This window comes from Heliangelus exortis, chromosome 11, assembly GCF_036169615.1.
Source record: "Heliangelus exortis chromosome 11, bHelExo1.hap1, whole genome shotgun sequence".
NCBI classification, from domain to species: Eukaryota; Metazoa; Chordata; class Aves; order Apodiformes; family Trochilidae; genus Heliangelus; species Heliangelus exortis.
The window spans coordinates 16,872,821-16,895,408 of NC_092432.1; the positions used below are offsets into that span (position 1 = coordinate 16,872,821).

The 22,588-nt window shown below is 39.3% G+C and overlaps 1 protein-coding gene across 4 annotated transcripts; it reads left to right on the top strand.

Annotated features, from left to right (window-relative positions):
* Window positions 1-1,092: 1,092 nt before the first annotated feature.
* LOC139801109 (transient receptor potential cation channel subfamily M member 1-like) lies at window positions 1,093-21,087 on the top strand. 4 transcript variants are annotated; one of them, XM_071754953.1, is made up of 13 exons: window positions 1,093-1,518; window positions 2,136-2,425; window positions 2,977-3,205; window positions 4,730-4,852; window positions 5,187-5,318; window positions 6,925-7,053; window positions 8,334-8,585; window positions 9,159-9,351; window positions 12,499-12,519; window positions 13,573-13,717; window positions 14,836-15,035; window positions 16,016-16,148; window positions 17,939-21,087. In XM_071754953.1, exons 2-13 carry the CDS (start codon window positions 2,250-2,252, stop codon window positions 19,215-19,217), a joined length of 3,012 nt encoding a protein of 1,003 aa, XP_071611054.1. In that variant the 5' UTR covers window positions 1,093-1,518; window positions 2,136-2,249; the 3' UTR covers window positions 19,218-21,087. The 4 variants fall into 4 exon arrangements, with proteins under 4 accessions (XP_071611054.1, XP_071611055.1, XP_071611058.1 ...); XM_071754954.1 differs by having other exon boundaries at window positions 9,159-9,333; XM_071754957.1 differs by lacking the exon at window positions 12,499-12,519.
* The last annotated feature ends 1,501 nt before the right edge of the window (window positions 21,088-22,588 follow it).

Below are 22,588 nucleotides of genomic sequence, written 5' to 3' on the forward strand. Positions count from 1 at the left end.
TTAGTAAATTGGACTTATTGTTAATATTGTTTTTATCAGAGCATTTATTTGCATAGTTTTCTGTTAGCTTTTTCACTCTTACTGTGGATTGAAGTAAATGTCAACTGGACAGGATCTTCCGTTTTGCAAAGAGCCCATGAAGTACTTCTGACGTTTTTTAACGGGTAGGTTCTTGAAAGCTGCTTAAAGCATTGCTTAATATAATCTTTAGGCAGTTTGGAGCACAGTTGTGTAACAACATGTGCCATGTTGGAACACACTCTAGATTTTAACCATTGGGATGTGAACATCAGTGATACTGAAAAGAGAACATGATCCTGCAGTTTTCGTAAGGGAAAATGCCCTTTAACCATGAGATAACAATTTATGCACAAATAAGGTTTTATCACAGAAAAAGTTTAACTTGAGTGAGAAAACAAAGTGGTCTGACATGTTAGATGCTGTCCTCCACTAGGAAGCATCCTTGCTACCATGATCACACTGCCATGATTTGTAAATGACGAAGCTGATTCAGAATGTTGGTCCAACTCCTGCCTCAGTTACTTCTGTGTCTGTTAAAATTTTGGATGAATCAGAATCACCTCTGGAATGATGCCTAAAAACTTGCTTTCTGTTGGAGGTAGTTGGTTTGGGAAAAAAAGTACTCATTAGACCAAGAAAGCATTTACACAAAGAAGCTGGGTGTATTTCTTTATGAAGTGTGCTTTTAGCAATGCCATGATAGTATCTGAACACAGTGTATGTGTCACATTTGATGTGAACTCTACCCACACACAAAAGCCTCCATTTCCCTGGGCAGATAAGCAGCTTTCTTTTCCACAGACAAAGTCCATGTGATATTTCATCTCTCTGGTCAGCTTTATATCCTCTAATTGCTCAGGCTCAAAATTTCAGCTTCTTAGAGGTGCAGCCCTCTGTAATCAGTGTTGACCAGAGAAAGGTTGCTTGGTGCTTCTTAAGGAGCACATTTTGATTTCCCTATGTCTTTCAGTGATAAATGTTTTATGTGGGACAAACTGAAGTGTTCTCCCCACCTGATAGTGGGTGTAGCGCACTCCCTTCTTCCAAGAGAAAGAAAAGGTGAAAAGAAATACTAACATTACTTTTGCTTGACTTTGGGAACTTCGAGTGTGAGACTGAACCTTGAATTTGGATTGTAGTTCATATTTTGTCAGACAACAGTACACTATGCTGAGCTTGCTTGAATGGCAACTAATTTTGTAGAATGGTAATTGCTTTACTTGCAAACCACTTGTGAGATTGGAATCGTGGTTTACAATGATGATGAGCTCTGTCTACACCAGTGTATGCAATGTTCTTTCTACATTATTTAAACCCTAATTTTGCCAATCGTGGCTTTTCTCCCTTCAGGATTGTGCTTCACTGTCAGTACTTCCCTTCACTTACTTCCATATTGGTTCCCATAGTAATGGCTCATCCTCTCTATCCCTTTAAGAAATGGGATAGTGAAACCTTCGATTTGCACTGCATACAAAAGAGGAGATTTCTTATCCAAAGGTGAAGACTCACTTTAGTACCTTGCTGTTCCTAAGGATGCTGTCTGCTTGACTTCTCTATTTGCATGTTACCAGTCTGCCCACCTGCATGTCAGTCTGAAAATGGCTTTAGTACCTGTAAGATGCAGCACTGGTCTTCAGGAATAGATGCAGGTATCATAAATAGGAGATTCCAGTGGAACCTAATTTCAGTGACTTCAGGTTTGATAAAGCTCCAGTGACACTGCAGTGGAATTCAGTAGTTTATAATTCACTGCAAATCAACTTGGTGCAGTTACACACGCAGTACAGATCTACTTACAGTGTAGTGTAAAGTGATGCCTTTGATACAGGAGGGTTCTAATGTACTTTTCCAAGAATTTGGACGTGTAACAAACTACTCAAGAGATGGTTCTGTGAAGAAAATATTAACCTGTGTGTGCTGTTCCAGTGCATGCTCTGTCACATGTTCTTTGTAGTTTTACCACTATTGGCCTTAAGTGGAGCAAATGGCAAAAACAAATTAGAATTTTAACTAATCATGTCTTCTCAGTACTTGTTTTGTAGATGGTGTCATTGTCAGGTAAGCAGTTAAAAATTGATGGGAATATTTTTTTCCTCTTCTTCTTTGCTTTCCAGGATGATGAGCCACCCACCAAGGGGAAGAAGAAAAAGAAGAAAAAGGAGGAAGAGATTGATATTGATGTCGATGACCCAGAAGTCAGCCGCTTTCAGTATCCCTTTCATGAACTGATGGTCTGGGCTGTGCTGATGAAACGGCAGAAGATGGCACTGTTCCTTTGGCAGAGAGGGGAGGAAACCATGGCCAAGGCACTTGTGGCCTGTAAACTGTACAAATCTATGGCCCATGAGTCCTCAGAAAGCGAGCTGGTGGATGACATCTCTCAGGATCTGGACAACAACTCTAAGTTAGTAGACCCAGAGCAGAGTATACATCTACTTTGATGTAGGGGTTTGTCTGACCTCCTCAGAAGCTTTACCCTTATTAAAGTACAATTGATTTCTAGAATGTAGGTTCACAGACTGATATTTGGAGCCTGTATCTCAACAAAAAAACAATCCAAAATGTGGTCTGGGAATCTGAAGGCAATGCCAGCAAGGAGACAATTAATTTTTTCTGACAGAACACATTCTTTCTTCAGCTTCTCTCTGTAAAACTCACTACTTTTAAATCAAAAAGTTATTTTCGGGTTTTACTAATGTAAATTAAAGGGGAATCTGATGATTTATCTTAAGTGGCCTTCAAATGTTATCAGTCTAAGCTAATTCTCTCTGGTACTAAAACATTTTTTGGGAACTTTCCTAGACTATCCCAAATCAAGCTTGAGACTCAGTTTTCTTTTCGCTGTGCATGTGTGTGGAAAAACAGGACCCCCCTGTGAACAGAATTAAAACATGAAGTGCAAGTAGACACTAATTTCCAACTAAAACTTCATTGGTCCTATCTTGAATTTTTCAGAGATTTTGGCCAGCTGGCTGTAGAACTCCTGGACCAGTCCTATAAACACGATGAGCAGATTGCCATGAAGCTACTGACTTATGAACTGAAAAACTGGAGTAATTCCACCTGTCTGAAGTTGGCTGTGGCAGCTAAACACAGGGACTTCATTGCTCACACGTGCAGCCAGATGCTTTTAACAGATATGTGGATGGGGCGACTACGCATGAGGAAAAACCCAGGCCTTAAGGTATTTCTGCTCTGCAGTTGGTTTCAAAGGTATAGTCTGTAGCATATAACACTGCCTTAAACAGACTGTATGCATAGATCTAACTGACTTCCTGGTTATAGGTATTATAAGAACATACCTGTCCCGAAGCAATTTTTTTGTTTGTTTCCAAATTCAGGATGTCTAAGCAACATCACCCCATGGCAAAGGAAAATATAAATCCATAAAAGCCTCAGCATGATTGGAGTCTGAGATCAAAGTTGTATCTTTTAATGAATTATGAGATCTGTTCATTGAAAACATATGCAGTTAATTTAAAATTAGTTGGAGACAAGCAAAAAGATTTCCATTTAAGGGATCACACAATGGGAATGGAGGGAAAAAGAACCAGAAGTGGAAACATATTTCTTAGATTGCTTAATACTGTACCAGAAGACAGAGTCAAGACCCAGTGTTGAAAAGTCTGTAATCTGTGCAAATGCATTGTGTGGAAATATGCAATTTTTATTTCCCTCTTCTGTCATATGCTGATACGTTCTGTCTTACTGATTTTTCTATTTCCTGGGTTTTGGATTTATTAAAAGACAAATGAGTAATGTAAGGGGGCTGGCACAAAAGAGAAACGTGAGTGAGCCAATGTAAAGGAAGCAGAGCAGTGCTTGCTTGTATGCATTTCCATTAATATAATCCTTTCTTTGCTGTATCATGCAGTTGCTGTCATCCATATGGAGGCCCAACATGATGGTGCCACACTCAGCCTTGCCTCCTTATTTCCTCAAAATTCCCTGTTCCTGACAAACTGCCATGCTTCCATTTCTAGGGCATATTCCCAACCTTGCTAATGTACACATTGCACTCAGTCATTCTCAATTTATTTCCACTTCCCTGTCTCCCTCTTAAGCCTGTTTGAAGTCTTCAGGCAATTGCCTGGCCTCTCAGACTGCCTTATGGTGCCCTCTAACTCTGTTTATTGATTTCCTTTCTTTCCTCCAAAGGCTTGACAAACCTGCTAATGTTCTCCTTTCATTACCTGCATTTTTTTTTTTCTCTTCTTATGTATTTTTACAACTTGTGCTTGTGCTCCTGTATCTCAGCAATCTTATATAATAGAAGAACACTTCTGGTGCTATCTGCAGAGCTTCTTTTCCCTTTCACAGGTTTTTTTAATTCTTAAAAGTAAATATACTAAGTGACTAAAGTAACCTTAAGTTCCAGTAGCAAATCTGAAGCCCTTTTCCAACCACCACTGTGTCCATTCCAATTCCAGCTGTGGAATTTCTCAGCACAGCTATAATTCTGGAGCACAGTTTCTTAACTGCAGTGTACTCACAGAGATGGGAAGCCTTCCAGGTGACATCTCCACATACAAAGATTTTACTGACAATGCTTCATATTACTACTTACTAATTTTTGTAGATTTGAGAATAGCAGAGTATCATGAATACTGTACTAATTAAAATGTTCTTTATGGAATTTGTCTTGCTATGAAATCTATTAACATGAACAAATATTGCCATCTGAGTATAATTCTTTCTTGTTGTACAGGTTATAATGGGAATTCTCTTCCCTCCCACCATCCTTTTCCTAGAGTTTCGGAGTTACGATGATTATTCTTACCAGACATCAAAAGAAAATGAAGAAGGCAAAGAAAAGGAGGAGGAAAATGCGGTCAGTAATGCAGATTATTGGGAAGTTTCAATATCTCAAGGGTGTTGTTTTCCAACTTCTCTTATTATGCTATAGGTTACTCAGGTCAAAATCTCAACTGACTCAGTGGAATAAGGCAGTGAATAGTTTTGCGGAAGAGTAGCCTGGATTCTTGGGGCTGCACAGATTTATGGAATTTGGAATTTATGGAATTTGTATATTTCCATTTTTAAAAAGAGGTCTGTTCCTCAGCAAAAGCGTATTGCAGTTCACTGTTGGCTGGGGCTGTAGTTGAGGAAAACTTCATGTTTTTACTATTGTATATTGATGAAAACTGACATCTTTGGTCTTCCAGGATGCAAATGCAGATACAGGCTCCCGAAAAGGGGACGAAGAGAATGGAAAGAAAAAACAGAAAAGCCTTCCAATTGGAACAAAGATCTATGAATTCTATAACGCACCTATTGTCAAATTTTGGTTTTACACAGTAAGTCGTGATGGTAAAGCTGATAGTGATTGTTTTTCTTATGCCTTTGAAACTTAAAGTGTTCCAATGTATGAACTAAGTAAGTAAATAGTACTGATTTTCCTGGAACTGATGATTTCATGGAATCATCTGATCTGATGAAAGTACTCCTATTCAGAGAAAAATGCACAGATGATGAAACAGAATGAAAAGCTGACCCTTACGCTGTCAGCCTCTAAAGCTTCTGCTCACTTTGAAGGAGTCCTGGCTAATTGTATGCCAGACTCAGTGCCAGCTCCATGATCCAGTCTCTCAGTTGAAAATAGGCTGGATTATCTTACTGTCTAAAGGTTCTGACTCCTGTTTTCCATTGAAATATTCTTTAGGACCCAAGAATTAACCCCCTAGTTATCAGTATCAGTACTGCCATTTGCAGTCTCAGATGACTGCGACTTAGATGGAAGCAAAGATTCCAGTCTGTTAACACATCATAGGTATTTTTCTCGTTTAAATAATTGAAACCAATCTAAATTAAAACATTTGTTTTTGACAAGTGTCCTATTTTCTTCTTAGTGCATCAAGAATTATCCATACTAAACCGCATTTTAACAAAACAGAAAAAGTAATCATGATACTGCTCGTAATTTTTTTGTGCCCTGTGAAAAGGATACTGGTTTCTTTTTTATTCCAAGTTGGGAATTTTGATACTACTATGTTTTAGTATTAGGTAGGCTTTTAGTTTTAGCACATCATAGTCACTAAACATCATACCGATCCCTTTCTGCTGCCTGAATTAATCATGTGAAAACAAAATTCCTGTTTAATTTCAAAATAAAGCTCAAACATGGTTTCACAGTGGAGAGAAATTAAATTTTAGGTAGAATCAAAAAGCCTGAGGCACAAAGGACCTGCTTTGAAGTGGTTTGGAACTGTTGCTTCTTTTAACAAATGAGATAATTCAGCTGCCTAGATCATATGTTCCACATCATCTGTCATTCTTTCAGCTACTGGAGGCCTGTGGCCTCTGTCAGTGTGGGTAACAACTATAGGAAGGGCTTTAAAATAGCAATATTCTCCCTTCATAGAATAAAATCTTATTTCTTGCCCAATTAAGTGTCTTCAGTAACTTAATCTTTCATACAGTGCCCCAATGTAAGTGTTCATACATGTTGGTATGAGTGTCACAGTGCAGGAATGCTTTGCTTTCATGGATTATGGAGGCCTCAGCTAAGGGGAGCTGTTTGGTGTTTCTTTGATTAGTTGATGCATTCCTCTTTGCTCTTACTGAATTAGGCCTCATCAAGAAACTTGGTCCTGAGTCTAGTGGCTATTTAAAGTAACCAAAATATCTGCAAACCTACTGTTAATGCAGATGGATTTAAGTAACAAGTATAGGAAGAGGTGTTCTAGGGAGTAATATATGAAGTCCTTATGCTTCTGGCTTCACGTAAAGAGAATATTCTGCTTAGATTATCTCAACCACATTATTACAGGGTGGAGGAAAGAAATGGCTATTGTGTTTGTGTGTACAAGTCATCTCAGATAATTGAATATTGACTAACTGTGAAAGGATCCTGGGATTCAGAATGTGAAGACCATAAAGGGTTTTTGTTTGTTTGTTTTTTAGATATCATACCTTGGTTACTTGATGTTATTTAATTATATCATCTTGGTGCGGATGGAACGATGGCCATCAATCCAGGAATGGATTGTCATCTCCTACATTGTGACCTTAGCTTTAGAGAAAGTAAGAGAGGTAATGTCTGATGATAACAATATCTCATAATGCTGAAAATGAAGCTCACTCTGAGAGGTAATAATAGCATGGACTTGTGCAAAGGCTTGAGAAGATATACATGACAGAGAAGATTCCCATATCCACAGGGTCCCAGAATGCCTGTCAGTGGAGAGAATATAATTGATAACCCATTCCTGTACATTAAAGCCTTCTCTTACTGGACAGAAAGGTCAGGCAAAAATGTCCCAAGGTCAGTAGTAAAAATTAATTCTGTCATTCCCTTACGCATATTTTCAAAGAAGGGCAGGACAATAACCCATGAAGAAAATCCCAGTAGGTGTTGACTTGCTATTACTAATGCAGTTCCTGATGAGAACTGTAGGCAAAGAGATGTTTAGGGAAAATTGCCAGGAGTGTTCTCTGACTGATCTCTTTAAGAAAGCATAAAAACTTCTATTCGAGTCACATGCTGTAGTGTGGTTTGCACTTAGACTGTCCATGACTAATTTGCAATTCCTGTATCTCAGACTGACTGCATTGGGAGATAAACAGAGATGCCAAGACACTAAGTCAGATCTCTTAGTTGAAGTATTATTCTTTAAAACCTGCAACACTCAAAAAAAAAGGTGCAATAAAGCCAAAATAGAAGCAAAGATGAAAAGGTGGTCCAGAGGAGGGTTACAAATATGCTCAGAGAGCTGGAACAGGTCTGCTATTAAGACAGGCTGAGAGAGTTGAGGTTGTTAAGCCTGGAGAGGAGAAGGATTGGGGGAGACCTTATTGCAGCTTTTCAATATGTAAGGGCGGCTTATAAGAAAGAAAGACTTTTTGCCAAGGCCAGTAGTGTCATGACAAGGGGCAAATATTTTAAACTGAAAGAATGTATGTTTCACTTGGACATGGGGAAGATGTTTTTTTATGATGAGGGTGGTGAGGCACTGGGACAGGTTGTCCAGAGAAGTTGTGGATGTCCAATTCCTCTCAGTACTGGAGGTCAGGTTTCGCAGGGTTTTAGCAACCTCTGCCTATGCCAGGGGGCTGGACTAGATAAACTTTCTAGGTGCTTTCCTACATAAACCATTCCTTATTTCTGTGAAAAGGAGGGTTTTCTTCGTAGTAGCTAAAAATATTGCTGCTTGACACATAGTGTTGGCAATGGAGGAGGTCTCAGACACCTACTGAATGTGTCAATATTGGTCTCATTTTCACGACTGTTACTTCAAAACTGTAACTTGGAGTTTTTCTTAATGATTTATTTATTCTTTTATTGTTTGGGTTTGTTTGTTTGTTTGTTTCAGATTCTTATGTCAGAGCCTGGCAAGCTGAGCCAAAAAGTGAAAGTTTGGCTCCAGGAGTACTGGAATATTACTGACCTAGTGGCTATTTCAGTATTTTTGATCGGAGCAATTCTTCGCCTGCAGAACCAGCCTTACATGGGTTATGGAAGAGTGATTTACTGCGTAGATATAATTTTCTGGTACATTAGAGTACTAGATATCTTTGGTGTGAACAAATATCTGGGACCTTACGTCATGATGATTGGAAAGATGGTTAGTGCCTAAATTTTGTTCTTTCTGTTCTTTCTTTCTGTTCTTTCTCCCTCCCTTCCACCATGCCTCCCTTTTGCCTTCCCTTCCCTTCTTTCTCTCTCTGCTTCCCTCCTGCTTTCTCTCCTCTCTTTCTTTCTGGTTTGGTGTTGTTTTGTTTTGTTTTGTTTTTTTCTTTTTGAACAATCTGTGACCAGCCTCCCAGAGCCATTGCAGTAATTCAGAAGGGTCAGCTGCAAAAAAACAGGAGAGGGCTTTGCTGAAAAGCCCAGCATAGTGCACTTGACACCAAATAGAACAGGGATAGTAAAAAATTTAGCATTTTAAGTAGTTTTAAATATTAGTGTAGTATTCCTTTAAATGACTGTTTTTACTGATTTTTTTTTTTTTTAGGTATGCTTAGCTTGTAACAGTAAATAAATAAATAAATAAAAAATCCAGAAAATTATCCAGGAGCATGTGTTTGTTCTCTCTATACTTTCTGGTTTACTTTAATGCACGCTGATAAGCAGACATGCTGGTGCTTCTTGCACTACTTGGTCATGGTAAGAGCCTCTGTATGGTCTCTCTGTGCAGATGATTGATATGCTGTACTTTGTGGTCATCATGCTTGTGGTTCTGATGAGTTTTGGAGTAGCCCGCCAAGCTATTCTGCACCCAGATGAGGAGCCTTCTTGGAGACTGGCTCGCAACATCTTCTACATGCCCTACTGGATGATCTATGGAGAGGTGTTCGCAGACCAGATAGACCGTAAGAGTAGAATTCATAGTAAGAGTCTGTTTCCTGTTTCTGAGGCAGATGATCAGATCCAAATTAATTATTGTTTTTAATTTGGAAGTAGTGTTTTGTCTTAATTATTATAATGGTGGTGCTGTTTACGTGTGGCAGGCTAGAGACCAGGCAATTTTGTGTTCCCACCTGCATGTCCTGTCTCTCAGCTTATATTTAACCTTATATCACCGAGAGTGTTGTAACCTGGAATACTCTCCTATCCAAGAGTATAACGATATTAAGTGTTCTGTTTACTTGCAGGGATCATCAGAGGTCATTCTGAAACAGTCTTTTGAACCAATGGTTTACTGATAGTCAGCTCCAACAGAAGGAGAAAAAAATTAACTGCCTTGCAGAGGAGATTAAAATGTACATATCCTTTCATCTACAACTCCCAGCTCAGGCATTGATACATCTATCCATTGATACATCTATCTTCTTTGCAGAAATGTTTTTAATGAATCACTCATATTCTTCTTTTCTACACCCATGGAGAGACAAAAGAAAAAAGGAAAATTCTGCTTGATTAGCTTTGGGTGTGGAAATAACCTTTCTTATATAAAAGCTGCACGGTTTTAAAATATTACTGTCAGTATTTTAGCAGAGATGGAAACTTTCATATTACTGCTAGGTCTTTGTTAATACATGAGATTTGTAGAGATAGTCAAACATGCAGCTGGCAGCCTCTTCTAGTGTGTATTACACAGTCTGCACTTTATCTGAAATAATATAAGCATTGTGTGTATGTTATTTCAACCGTTTGTGTGCATTGATGCATGCAGGAAGGCTGAAGAAGCTGTAAGGTCTAAGTTCAGTCAAGAACCATATCCATCATAATGAGAAACCATTAGACCAAATTTCATTAGAGTGTACTTTAATTGTTTAGAAAGGAATAAAATGTCATTAGTCTACTTCTGAGCAGTGTACACTGTTCAAAAGATCATATCAGCTCCATTTTCCTTATGAATGCTTGGATCGTTACTGTTGTAATACAGTAAATTCCTCTTGAAAAACAAAAGGTCAGGCCAGTCTTAATACTGCAGTTCCAGTGCACAGGTGAGCCAGGATAAGCTCAGGATCTCTTAAATGTTTTGTTTTTTCCCAAGGGGAGGAATAGACTGCAACAGGGTATCCCTTACCTGTGTGCATTATAATGTGCGCTCAATCCTTTCACTTTGGACAAATCATGATTGTCATTGGAGACAGTTCAGTGTCTTTATAAATCAAAGCTCACACCTTATCAACAGTGCTCATCTCTTTAGTGTAAATGGTGTCCCAGATGTGTCTCATGCTTCCAGTCATTTCTCAGTTTTATATTCAGCATCCTATGAATCAGAAATTGTTCTTCAGTGTTGTGAAAGACTTTGGAGAAAAAGGTTTGGCTTTCCAGCTGCTTTCTCCACCAGCCTTCCCAGGTCAGAAGGTTTGCTGTGTCAGTACCTTAAATATAATCTAACTTGGAAATGTATGGGTTTATTGTTGTTTTAATATAAGATAAAAATATCTGTGCAGGGAGTTGTGCTGGTATACCTAGACTGCGTTGTAATTATTCTATGATGGTCTTATCTCTAGGAGTCTATGGACTGACTTCTGAAGATCATTTTGCTTTCAATACCAAATTTGTAATCTGATCTTTCCATGGTTCTCTGTAAACACACCAGAAAACCAACTTAGAATTCATTGGGAAATGATTGCTATGTGCTGTCTAAGCTGACTCTGGGTCAAGTGCTTGTGGGTAGTTTTGCCAAAGCCCATGAGTGTTAAAAAAAAAAAAAAAAAAAAAAAATGGAAAAAGTATTCCATCATTTTTTTCATCTGAAAGAAGACATTTGGAATTTTGCCAATAGCTTGACTGACAATAGGATGGCACCTATAGATGAAGATCACAACAGAATTACTGAGGTTGGAAGGCACCTTCGTAGATCATCTAGTCAAACTTTCCTGGTCAAAGCAGGATAAATGAGAGCAGGTTGCTTAGGAACTGTCCAGTCAGGTTTTTGGTATCTTGAAGGAGGAAGACTGTACAACTTTTTTGGACAATCTGCTTTAAGTAGCATTTTCCATATTGATATCTTTATCCACTGTTTCATGTCCTTTCACTGGACACCACGGAGAGGACTCTAACTCTGTCTTCTTAACTGTCACCCACCATCAGGTATTTATAACATTGCTAAAAAAATCTCCTCTGACCCTTCTCCAGGCTAAATTATCCCAGATTTCTCAGTCTTACATTATTTCTTGAATGCTCAAATCATCTTAATAATCTTTGTGGCCCTGTACTGGAGTCTTTCCAGTATGTTCATGTCTGATTTTTATGGGGGAGCCCAGAACAAGGTACTCAAGTCCAGATGTAGTTTCACTAGAGCTGAGAAGAGTTGAATAATTACCTCCCCTAACCTGCTGGTAATGCAACCCAAGGATGTTCTTGTCTGGTTCATTCTGTTTAGAAGATGTTCCTAAGCAAGAAGTTACTGGCATCTAATACTCAACAACAACATATTCTTGAGCAACATCAAAGCCTGGCTAAGCTAATTTCACAAGAATGATTTTTCTTAACCATTTAGGGGCTGGCTAGCAGCAGGTGTCCATACTGGTAGTCAAGATAGGTTTTGCTGATATTGTATGCTATAATAACATCAGTATCATGACTATTAATGACAACAGAGATATTCAATAGAAGCAGCAGCCAGACTCCAAGCCAGAGTTGTTCCTGGGAGGATGGAGGGGGGGGGGAGGTAAGAAGAAATTTTTCCATAATAACTAAAGGAATGATTTTGTGTGGTAATTGAGTTGGTTTGTGTTTGTGGTGACCACCAATTTTATTTTCTTGCCTGAGATATTCAAGTGATCATCCGCCAGAAACATTTTGTGATTTCTAATTGCTATCAGGAGTTCACTGCCATATGTAACACTTGGGAAAAACAACATGAAAAGGAAATTGCAGAGTTCAATGCATTTTTTACTAAGACACTGTTATCAACTAAATATCTCTACTGTTCTAAAATTTGAGTTGCTTACCTTTTCTTGGTGGCAAAAATGTATTTTCAAGCATCTTTTTTGTTTGGGTTCATTGTTTTTTCTATATTATTTTATTGTTTTCTTTCTTTCTCTTTCTGCTTCATTTTCCTTTGAAATGCTGTTCAGTCTATGCCATGGAAATTAATCGTAAGTCTGTGGAGAGCTGATGATCTCATTTTGATGAATATGTTAATTAATTCTTTTCTTCTCTAGATAATGACATTTTAATTGTAGTGGCTCATCCAATATTCAGGTGTGAATCTTGGTTTTCTACTGTAATAGCTTAGTTTGGTACTGCACTTAAAGACAGAACACATTTGCTGCGTTTACCTAACTCCAAAACAGCTCTTACCCCAACACAACCTAAGTATTCTTAGGATAACTTCAGGCACTTATTTTATGTTAGTTTGATCAATATTCTTAATTTTTGTCTCTAGCTTATGAGTCTATTTTACCGTTGCTAGATCATTTTAATTTTAGATTTTTTTCTCTTTGGTTTAAAATATTAAGTAAAATTTAGAATTAATAGGGAAAATAAGGGAAATAGAAATTTGGAAAGCAAATGGTGGCATGGCCATGTAAAAAGCTCTAGAGAGGAAAAGTAACAGGCTAGGGTCTATCTAGGGAGTCCAGTCAAGGGGCAGAAGAAGGATCTGTGCAGGGGACAAACACAGGTCCAAGGTCCATCCAGGGGGCAGGGGCAGGAGTTGGGGGGGAGAGTAAGGTGTAGAGTCCAGGGGAAGCTGGCCAGGATCGTTTAGGCTTTTTTACTGCACCCAGAGCACTGATAAAGGTTTAATTTATGCTCAGCAACCTGTGACCACTAAGTAATTCCTTTTGTGTCTTTGGCAAAATATGCACACAAGTTTGGAGAATTTATTGTAATTCCACTATTAATATGTGCATGTGTACATTAACATGTTGTTCTAGGCTATTACTGTGAGAAAAAAAAATCCCTGTGAATTTGAAGAGAAAGCAATATTGTATACTTGGAGCATACTTGGAGCTTCCTCCCTGTTCACTGGTATAGGAAATGATTTTTGTATGCTGTAGTTAGAAGCAGAGATTCTACGTACTTCCTACTGGAAATACATTTGTTTAGTGCTCTGTAGATTTTATGCACCATCATTAAATAAATGTGAATAGCACTTTCAAGTATTCAGCAGTTTGAGAAAAATACCTTTTCTGTTTTTTCTTCAGCTCCTTGTGGGGACAATCTTTATGATGATGATGGTAAACGCCTCCCTCCGTGTATACCAGGGGCCTGGCTCACTCCTGCTATCATGGCCTGCTACCTCTTGGTAGCAAATATCCTGTTGGTAAACCTGCTGATTGCTGTCTTCAAGTATGTGCTCACATGACAGTCACATTTCCAGGGGAGGGGGAAGAACCTTACAGTGGTAGCTATTACTGACTAGAGACCAAGGAGTCAGCAGGTTGGGAACTAGTTCCTGCTGTTAACTCCTGCCATCCCAGCATGCTTGAAAGGGAGAGAGCTACCTGAGGAATTCCTGCTATGCAGGAGACACAGAATGAAGAGTGTCATTCATCATGGGTAAATAATCTCATGTATACTAAGGCAAAGGAAAAGAAAAGATATGTGTATCAGAATTCTCTGGTTTCACAGAGATGCTTTAAGTGGTTTTGTCAATGTGGATATTTGAAAGCACAGGAAGTTAGAAAACAAGTGGACAGAAGTTAGAAAAAAAGTGCTGAATTGGAGCGAGCTGTCTGAACATACTTTGAAGTTGCTTGAAAAGTTTTATCTGAGACAGAACATCAGGTTGGCTTTCCCCTGATTGGTATTTCATAGCCGGGACTATCGTTCTCCTTCATATCCACAGAATTACAAAACAAAGATATTTATAACATTTCATTTTGGGAAAAAGCTTATGAAGCCTTGACTTCCAAAACCAAATACCTTTATGAGAACATGCAGTGTTGTTATGTCAGAAGCTTCACTGAAAAAACTTTGAATTTAGGCCTTTTTGTGAAAACTTGAAAAGTCCACTATGTAGGTCAAGCTGATTAGCATATGAAAGGCAAACTATGTGAAGCTTCTGGGTTTAGCATACAAAATGCCTTTCACGGATTTAATACTTTGTGCAATATCAAGTACTGGCATGTGTTAACAGAAATACTTTATAACCAAGCCCCGAAATACCAATTATGGGATTCATAAATTGTGCAAGTTTCTTTTCACGGACACCTAAAGGGCCTTATGCAGCAGGAGCAAATAGACTGTTCTGGGTGGCACATTAGGGATGCAGAGCACCTTCTGCTTTGCTGCCTTCCAAAGGAGTAGCTAAATATGTTAATCACTAGTTCAGCAGCAGCATCAAAGAGCTAAACCAAGCAAGTCATGAGGTTTCACGTTGTGATTTCGCTGCTGCTTTTTTCAACATGCTCGATGATGAATAATTCTAAAGGCCTCATAGAAACTGTACCTATGTTCCCTTTCAGCAATACCTTCTTTGAGGTAAAATCAATATCCAACCAGGTCTGGAAGTTCCAGCGGTACCAGCTGATCATGACATTCCATGACAGACCTGTCCTCCCACCACCAATGATTATCTTCAGCCACATGTACATAATCATCAAGCGAATCTGCTGTCGCTGCAGGAAGGGTGAAGGAGACCAGGATGAGCGAGACAGGGGACTGAGTATGCAAGAAATGTTCCTTACACTGAGCTCTTTGCACCATACTTGCAGAAAGCAGCAGGTTTTCCAATGCTGAACTATTGGTTCATGTTGATGGACAAATTTGTTTGCAGAAGACAGAAAGCGACAAAATTTTAATCAACTTAGCAGCTCATTGGGCTCCTGAGAATATGCAGTGCTGTGATGCTAATGAAGACTTTCTTTAACATGCTTTCTTAAAACAGTGAGATGGCATCTCATCAAAATCAGTTTCTGTCTTCTATAGTGTCAGCTCTGTGATTGTGAGCAACCTGTGTCTAAGTGTATCCCCACTTTCATTTCTCCATGTTAGACTGATCTGTTGTTTCCCAGAAGAACTGTGAGATTCTTCTCCTAATATCATCTGAAACTGTTGAGTAACTTATGCCTCACAGAAATAATGAGATTATAATTAACTCAGTATTTCTACATTTCACAGGAAACTTTTTTGAAAGTAATTACATTTCTGCATAATGTGTTTCTGAGTTAAAAAAAGGAATAAAAAAGGAAAAAAAAAAAAAGTTTAAAATCTGACCAGGCCCAAAGAGGCAAAGTCATAAAAAGACTTAATAATTTCCTCACATTCTCCTTACATGATTAGAAATTTTTGACACAGCACTCTTATCCAAAGAATGTCTGAGAAACAACCTGTTACATCTGATGATCTGTTGCCTACAACAGTCATCCTTTTAAGAACATTGAAATAAAGGAACACTCAAACTGGCAGAGACTGACTTTATCTTGTAAAATCTAGTCAGTTTGTTCAATGTCTGTCTCTGCTGTTAGAGAGTGCAGATGTCATAGAGAAAATATAGGCTTGAGTGGATGGTCACAAAAGCAGATGATGGCCATAATGCGTTACATTGCCTTCAGGGCTGTCCAAAACAATCTGCTAAATTGGACTGAAATTGATTGCCAGAAGTTCTGAAAAAGGAAACTCATATTTTCTATTTCTGTCTTGCAGAGTTATTTCTGAATGATGAGGAGCTAAAAAAACTGTTTGAGTTTGAAGAGGAGTGTGTGGAAGAGTACTTCCAGGAAAAAGAGGATGAGCAGCAATCATCTAATGATGAACGCATCAGGGTTACTTCTGAAAGGTACCTATTATGAGAAAAAAAACTCACACCGTTTATCTGGAGCAGTGTTTGGCTTTTTGTGTCTTCATGATAACCAAAGTTGAGTTCAAGTACAAAAGACTAGATGTAGAAGAAACCTCTCACCAGTTCAGAAGCTGATCTGAAACCTGAGTAAATATCTCTGTGGGTGCATCTCTCACAAGAGCAAGCTTTTTGTTGTTCCTACTGGTTTGTCACTAAGGCTGCTGGCTTGGGTAGCTCTGGCATAGGAACATTTTTGTCCGTGACAAGTATTTTTCCTCTCGGATGACAGTCACGCTTTTTATCTGTTTGAGCAAATTCGTATTTGTTCAGCTTCCAGCAGTCATCCACCCGTGGGAAACATGTTGGAGCTTTCTGACAAAAGCACTGAGGATTCTTCCCTTGGACCTATGGTTTGCGCTAGGGCCCAGCACTCACAGCTGCTGAATTTTAATCTCTGGCACAGATTCCTTTGGAAGCTTTGAACAAGCATTTAGCTTTTCAGTATGAACTTCCCCATTTAAAAGATGGGGAATATTCACATGTAAATCATTCAGCTGTTCTGAGGACTAGGTGATGTTTGTTGCTGTGTAAGCACACAGCAGCAGTTTTCTACCAGGTCACTTGGCAGCACAGTTCCCAAAGGCTCTGCCTGTTCTGGTAGCACTTTCAAGTCAGAGGATGAGGTCTTTTGTCACTTGCTTGAAATGATGAAAAATTCTTACTGTCGGGGAAAATATACACAGTTTAAACACTTTCACTTTATTCAATCTCGTAGTATGTTGATGATGAGCTATTCCATATATATCCTGCTATCATTTTTTATGAAGTAGCTCTGTGAGCCATGTAATCATTTAAAGGTCAAGCATCATACTTTTCAAGGGAGGCCTTGAATATCTCGCATTAATATATGCAAAGTTTGAGAATAGAGAACCAAATGAAATCTGCTACATTCATTTGAGTGGTTTCTGTCATGCTCTTTATCCACAGAAATTTGTCAAAATCCTAGATATTGTGGCAGAGAATAAATCAGGGGTGGCAAGCCTCAGTGATTCACTATGGTCCATGACCACAAAGCAGATTTGCTTATTTCTTATGGCTTCTTCCTCCAAATGCTTTGTCATCTTTTGTGTGTGAGATCACAAGAATGTTGACCTATTTCCACAGTTGAATTACTAGTGTATCCTAATGCACTACTTGTATATGCATTCTTCTGGTACCATAACCTCCATTGCAATGTAAATGATGAAAAAGAATGGGAAAATATCATTTTAATTGTCTGAGACATTAATTCCACTCCCTTCAACTGATACATAACAGAAAGATATTTCAAGAGTAAAAGCAATCCCATACACACCAGCGTATGTTATCTCTTGTACAACTACAGAACCTGTTTTACAGCATGCCTTGATGCCATTTTAAGTCATCCTGTGTGGTTTTGCAAAACAGCTTTCATATAATTAATGAAAGCTTCAGAGTGAAAGAGAACAACTGAAAGTGAAGTGGGTGACACACTCAGAAATGTTAATAGTAGGCTGTCCCTAAGGGCTGCAACTCTTGTGCTCTCCTGGCACATAAATAACGGCAAAGCTCAAGTAGATTTCTGTGAATTATGGAGAGCACAGATGACAAGAAAGTGCACATGCTTTTGATGCTAGGAAAAAATAATGGTGAGTGATACTTAGCACAAAATCCTGCCTTGCAAAGAGATCAGCAGTTGGATGCTTGTAAGGGGTTACTGCACCATTCCACAGCTTCTGTTCTGCGCTTCCTCTTTTTGTACCCCACAGAGTTGAAAATATGTCTATGAGGCTGGAAGAAGTGAATGAAAGAGAACATTTCATGAAAGCTTCTCTTCAAACAGTCGACCTGCGACTCTCTCAATTGGAAGAACTATCTGGTCGGATGGTGAATGCTCTTGAGAAGCTGGCAGGTATTGACAAATCTGAGCTGACATATTCACGTTCACGGGCTTCATCTGAGTGTGATGCTGCGTATCTCCTAAGGCAAAGCAGTGTTAACAGCTCTGATGGGTACAGCATGTACAGATACCACGTCGGTGGCGATGAGCTGACATATGATGGCAGTACCACTCCAATGTCTCCAGCCATGGGACAGCATAAAAAAGCCCTTTCTATTGATGCGAAAGAAGATGGAGCAGACCCGAGGATGCTGGTTCCAGAACACCAGGCCAGTCTCCAGTATACCTCTGGTGCTAATGCTATCACGGCAGCAGATGATGGCAAATCTACGTTAGAAATTGCACAGAATGTTTCCAAGCCCCAGTCTGGTTCAGGTGGCTCTGGGGATGAAAAGGAGGGTGTTTTCAATAGTGATGGGATGGTTCCTCCAAGTATAAACCAGATGGAAGCTCTTGTGAACAATCAGTCAGTACCAAGACCAGACTTTCAGAACACTCAGTTAAAAGTAGAACATGCCAAGCTAGAAGCAACCATTTCTTATCCCTTGGATAAGTCTAAAGCGATGCACTATTTTCCTCCTGAAACGTTCAGTACTTGTCAGACCACTATGATGAAGTCAAGGAGCTTTATATTTGCACAGGGTGGGAAGCTGGTTGGAGGGGTTAACAACTGGACTGCAGAATACAGTACCATTATGGATCAGGTGTGCCCTTCTACGATTGAACAATGGGCCACAGAGTGGAAATATGAAGTTGAGCAGCAACTTTCTCAGGAACGTCCTCCAGAATACCCTGGTGTTGTCTGCGAAGCAGAAAGGCAAGCAGAGCAGAAACAGTTACAGATGGACACAGATGATGACAGTGATGCTGGTGAAGCAGGTATGAGTGCCTCTTATACCTCTAAGCCTGCCACTGTCAAGGCTGAGAAAGAGAACTTGTTATCAGTAAAGCCAGAAAGGACTTCTGGATTCCCATCAGTACGGTCAAAGAGTTTGCACAGCCATCCTCGAAAAGCCAAGTCTGTAAAGGACAAATTAAGTAGACCAGGACACGCCAGCAGCGTAACTAATTTAGTGGTAGCATTTGGCAGTGCAACAGAAGAACAGAAAGCTCGGCAGGAAAATGCATCCACAGAAACAGAATGTTAAAGTGGTTTATGGACTTTGCTTTTTCAACAGTCAAGACAGCAGCATGACTAATTGAACAAATCGTGGATTTTAGAAATTATTTCTGAAGAAAGGTTTTTCACATATTTGTTTGTTTGCATTGAAAACTCAATAGTTACGTGTTCTGTTTTCAAAGAAATGCTTGCGGGGTCAGGTGAAAAGGAGATGGGAGGGCTGATAAAAAGTAGGCACAGTCCACAGATGCCAACAGTACAGATTTGTCTTCGTTCCCTTTCAGATTCCCTAATTAGCTCATCTACTGACAAGCTCTTTATAAAACCTTTTGAAAGAAGGATAACATTATCCTGTAATATGTTAGAAAATGATTTTGGTTTTGGGTGGTTTTGTTGGTTTTTGGTTTTAATCAGAAGACTTCCTAGACTGAACAAATTCTTAAACCAGCCTTGGTTTTTATCCTCATGCAGCTGGTCTTTGTGGCTCTTGTGCTTTTCAGGCCAAAACAAAATTGTTGGAAGCAAGGAAAAATGCAGTCCTCCCCTTCACTTCTGTTTTAATGCATGCTTCTTAGTTCCACTTTTATTAAAGTGCAATATAGCATTTTTCATACACAGAAATAGGTCTAAATGGCAAAATACAGTTGAATTTGTTAAAAACTGACACAGAAAGCCATGTGTAGATGTATTTTTGTCCTTCCTTGAACTTTAGTGACATGATCTTTCTCTCAGGATCATATCTGTCCCCACCCCAAAGCATGCTGACAGCCTTAAACTGTTCAAACCCAGTGATCATTGTTTCAAAATGTTTAGGGAGGTTTTAAGTCTGTGACGTATATGGACGTTTTATAACTTGAATTTAAGATCTGCATTAATATTTTGTACAAACAGGGGTTACCATAGAGAAAGAACCTGTCTTTTTTAACTGCCTTTAGGGAAAAGAAAAGACAGCAGGGAAAGATGTTCTGATTGGTATCAAAATGTAGCCAATCTGCTGTGACAGGTAAGGCAGAGATTGATGGAAGTCTCTACAAATCCATTGATAGCATCAGCTTTTTATGGTTTGAATTGTATTTCCATACTCCATCCATACTTACACCTTGAAGTACTGTCACCACACTGAATCTTCATGATAAGTGCAGGGACATTTCGTAAAGTTCTGTCATCGTTTATTATGGACTTTTGGTGGCTTGGTCTTATTAGCAGGTTTACTGGTTTCACTGTTGTCAGAACAGTGTTGACAATTTGCTTTTCATGTGGGCTTCTCTTTTATTCAGCTTTAGGGAGCCTGACATTTTGTAAAAATGGAATGATATTTGAAGTTGTTTCACTTCCATGTTTACTTCTGTGTTACCGTTCTGTGCGACTACACAGCCATTTTGTATGTGTGGTTAAAATAGCCTCCTATTTGTCCATGCCTTTTTATTCTTTGCCTCCACACAAAGGGATGCAGCTTCCAGCACTTTGCTAAGCAAGCAATATGCATTGTGGAACAAAAACACGTGTCGCATACCTCTCGTTACATTGTCCTTATAAAATGTGTGTTAAATCACGCTCTGTTTGACCAGTTATTTTTTTAGATTTTACATTACAAATCCATTAGATAGCACAGAGGTTTCGACCACAACCATTTCACCCTTGTATTTATTTACTTTGTGTAAAAATATTTATAAAGAAACATATGAAAAAGATGTGAACTTAATTCTGTATAATGATTTTAATTATCCCTTTTTGGAAATTGTGTCAATCTGGGACTAGCTTGACTTCGCTCTTACAAACCTCTCTTATTGCAGAGTCACTCTTTCTACTTTAGACATGGGATTTTGATACCTGAGAACCAAGGAAGTCTGTCTTGCATTTGTTTAGTAATCAATTAAATTAATCATTGAAACCTTTCAGCTATGGTCTCTTCATACTGCTTCTTTGGATCCTTTCCTAGGTTCTGGATTTAACTATCTTTCACAAAATGTGTATCTGTCCTAAATAAAAAATCAAAGAATATAAAAATATGTAAGGTTTTGCCAGAAAACAGAAACAGAAGGGTGCATAATCAAGGATGTCAACATGTTTATTTCATTAGGTCTGCAAGTTCCACAGGATCGTGCCCTGTTACACAGTGTCGTGGGTAGATAACCCACTGGCACAAAGCCTGTTTGCTCCCCAGCTCTTGCTACGGAGGAGGTGACTTTTCAGAGTGTCAGTAGTACTTAGACACCTTGCTGGGGTCCCCCCTAGTAGAGCTGTTGCCAGTGCATTGCATCTGCACAGCTGCCCTGTCTGACTGGTGACTTCTGGTTGAACGAGTGTTAACTCAAAAGCTTGTTATGAGCCACAGGGAGACAGACCTTGTACGTAAACTCAGGAACTTATTGTTGGTGTAACATTTGGTCAGTCTGATATATGGATTAGGGTCAGCCTAGCATACAGGAGGTATCACTGAAAAACTTGTTGGAAGAACAAAACTGCAACTCACCTGACATCTGTCAAGTTCTTGGAACGTGTAGAAGACTTCTTCCTCACACAAATGTTGCATGAGCCAATGAGGAATGGGGCACAGCTGGACTTACTTCTCACTAACCAAAATATCTGCTCTGTGACATTCTCTAGTGACAGGCTTGGCTGCAGGAAACACAATATTGTGGAGTTTGGGATACTGCTGAGCACAACGAAGGTTCATTCTTTTAGGTTTTAGAAGATCAAGCTTCAGCTTGCTCAATGCTCATTTGGAAGAGATCCCATGGGAAGCTTCCATGGTGGAAAAAGGAACTAGTGAATGGTGGGATTTTTTTCTTGTAAGCAAAAACCAGTTCATCCCCTCAAGAGGAGAGGGAAGCACGGGGAGCAAGTGATTATAGACCCATTAGCTTCACTTCAGTCCCTGGCAAAGTTATGGAGTGAATCCTCCTGGGGACTGTCACAAATCAATTGAAACATATAAGCAGAAAAAAACAGCATGGATTTATCAGGACAAGTCATGCCTAATAAACCTGATTACCACCTATGACAAAGTAACCTACTCGGCTGATGCACAGTGAGCAGTGGACATGGTCCATCTGGGCTTTTCCAAGCCCTTTGATACAGTACCCCACAGCCTTCTCCTCCAGAAACTGACTTGGCATGGCCTGAACAAGTGGGCTGTGCAGTAGGTGGGGAACTGGCTGACAGACTGTAACCAAAGGGTGATAGAAAATAGTTCATCCTCCAGCTGCCAATGAGTCACAATTGGAGTCCCCTAGGGATTGATCCTGGGGCCAGTGCTGTTCAACAGCATCCTGGATGTTGGGATCAAGAGCACTCTGATAAAGTTCACTGATGACACCAAAATGAGTGGAGAGGTTGACACCCCAGAAGGGAGAGCCTCCCTCTAGGATGATGTAGACAGACTCAATAAGTGGTCTG

Bases quoted from the DNA above. Each gene is read 5' to 3' on its own strand.
- LOC139801109 (XM_071754953.1), top strand. From the start codon at position 2,250: ATGGTCTGGGCTGTGCTGATGAAACGGCAGAAGATGGCACTGTTCCTT. The intron at 4,853-5,186 runs GTCAGTAATGCA...TTGGTCTTCCAG, and splicing joins AAAAGGAGGAGGAAAATGCG to GATGCAAATGCAGATACAGG. The intron at 7,054-8,333 runs GTAATGTCTGAT...TGTTTGTTTCAG, and splicing joins CTTTAGAGAAAGTAAGAGAG to ATTCTTATGTCAGAGCCTGG.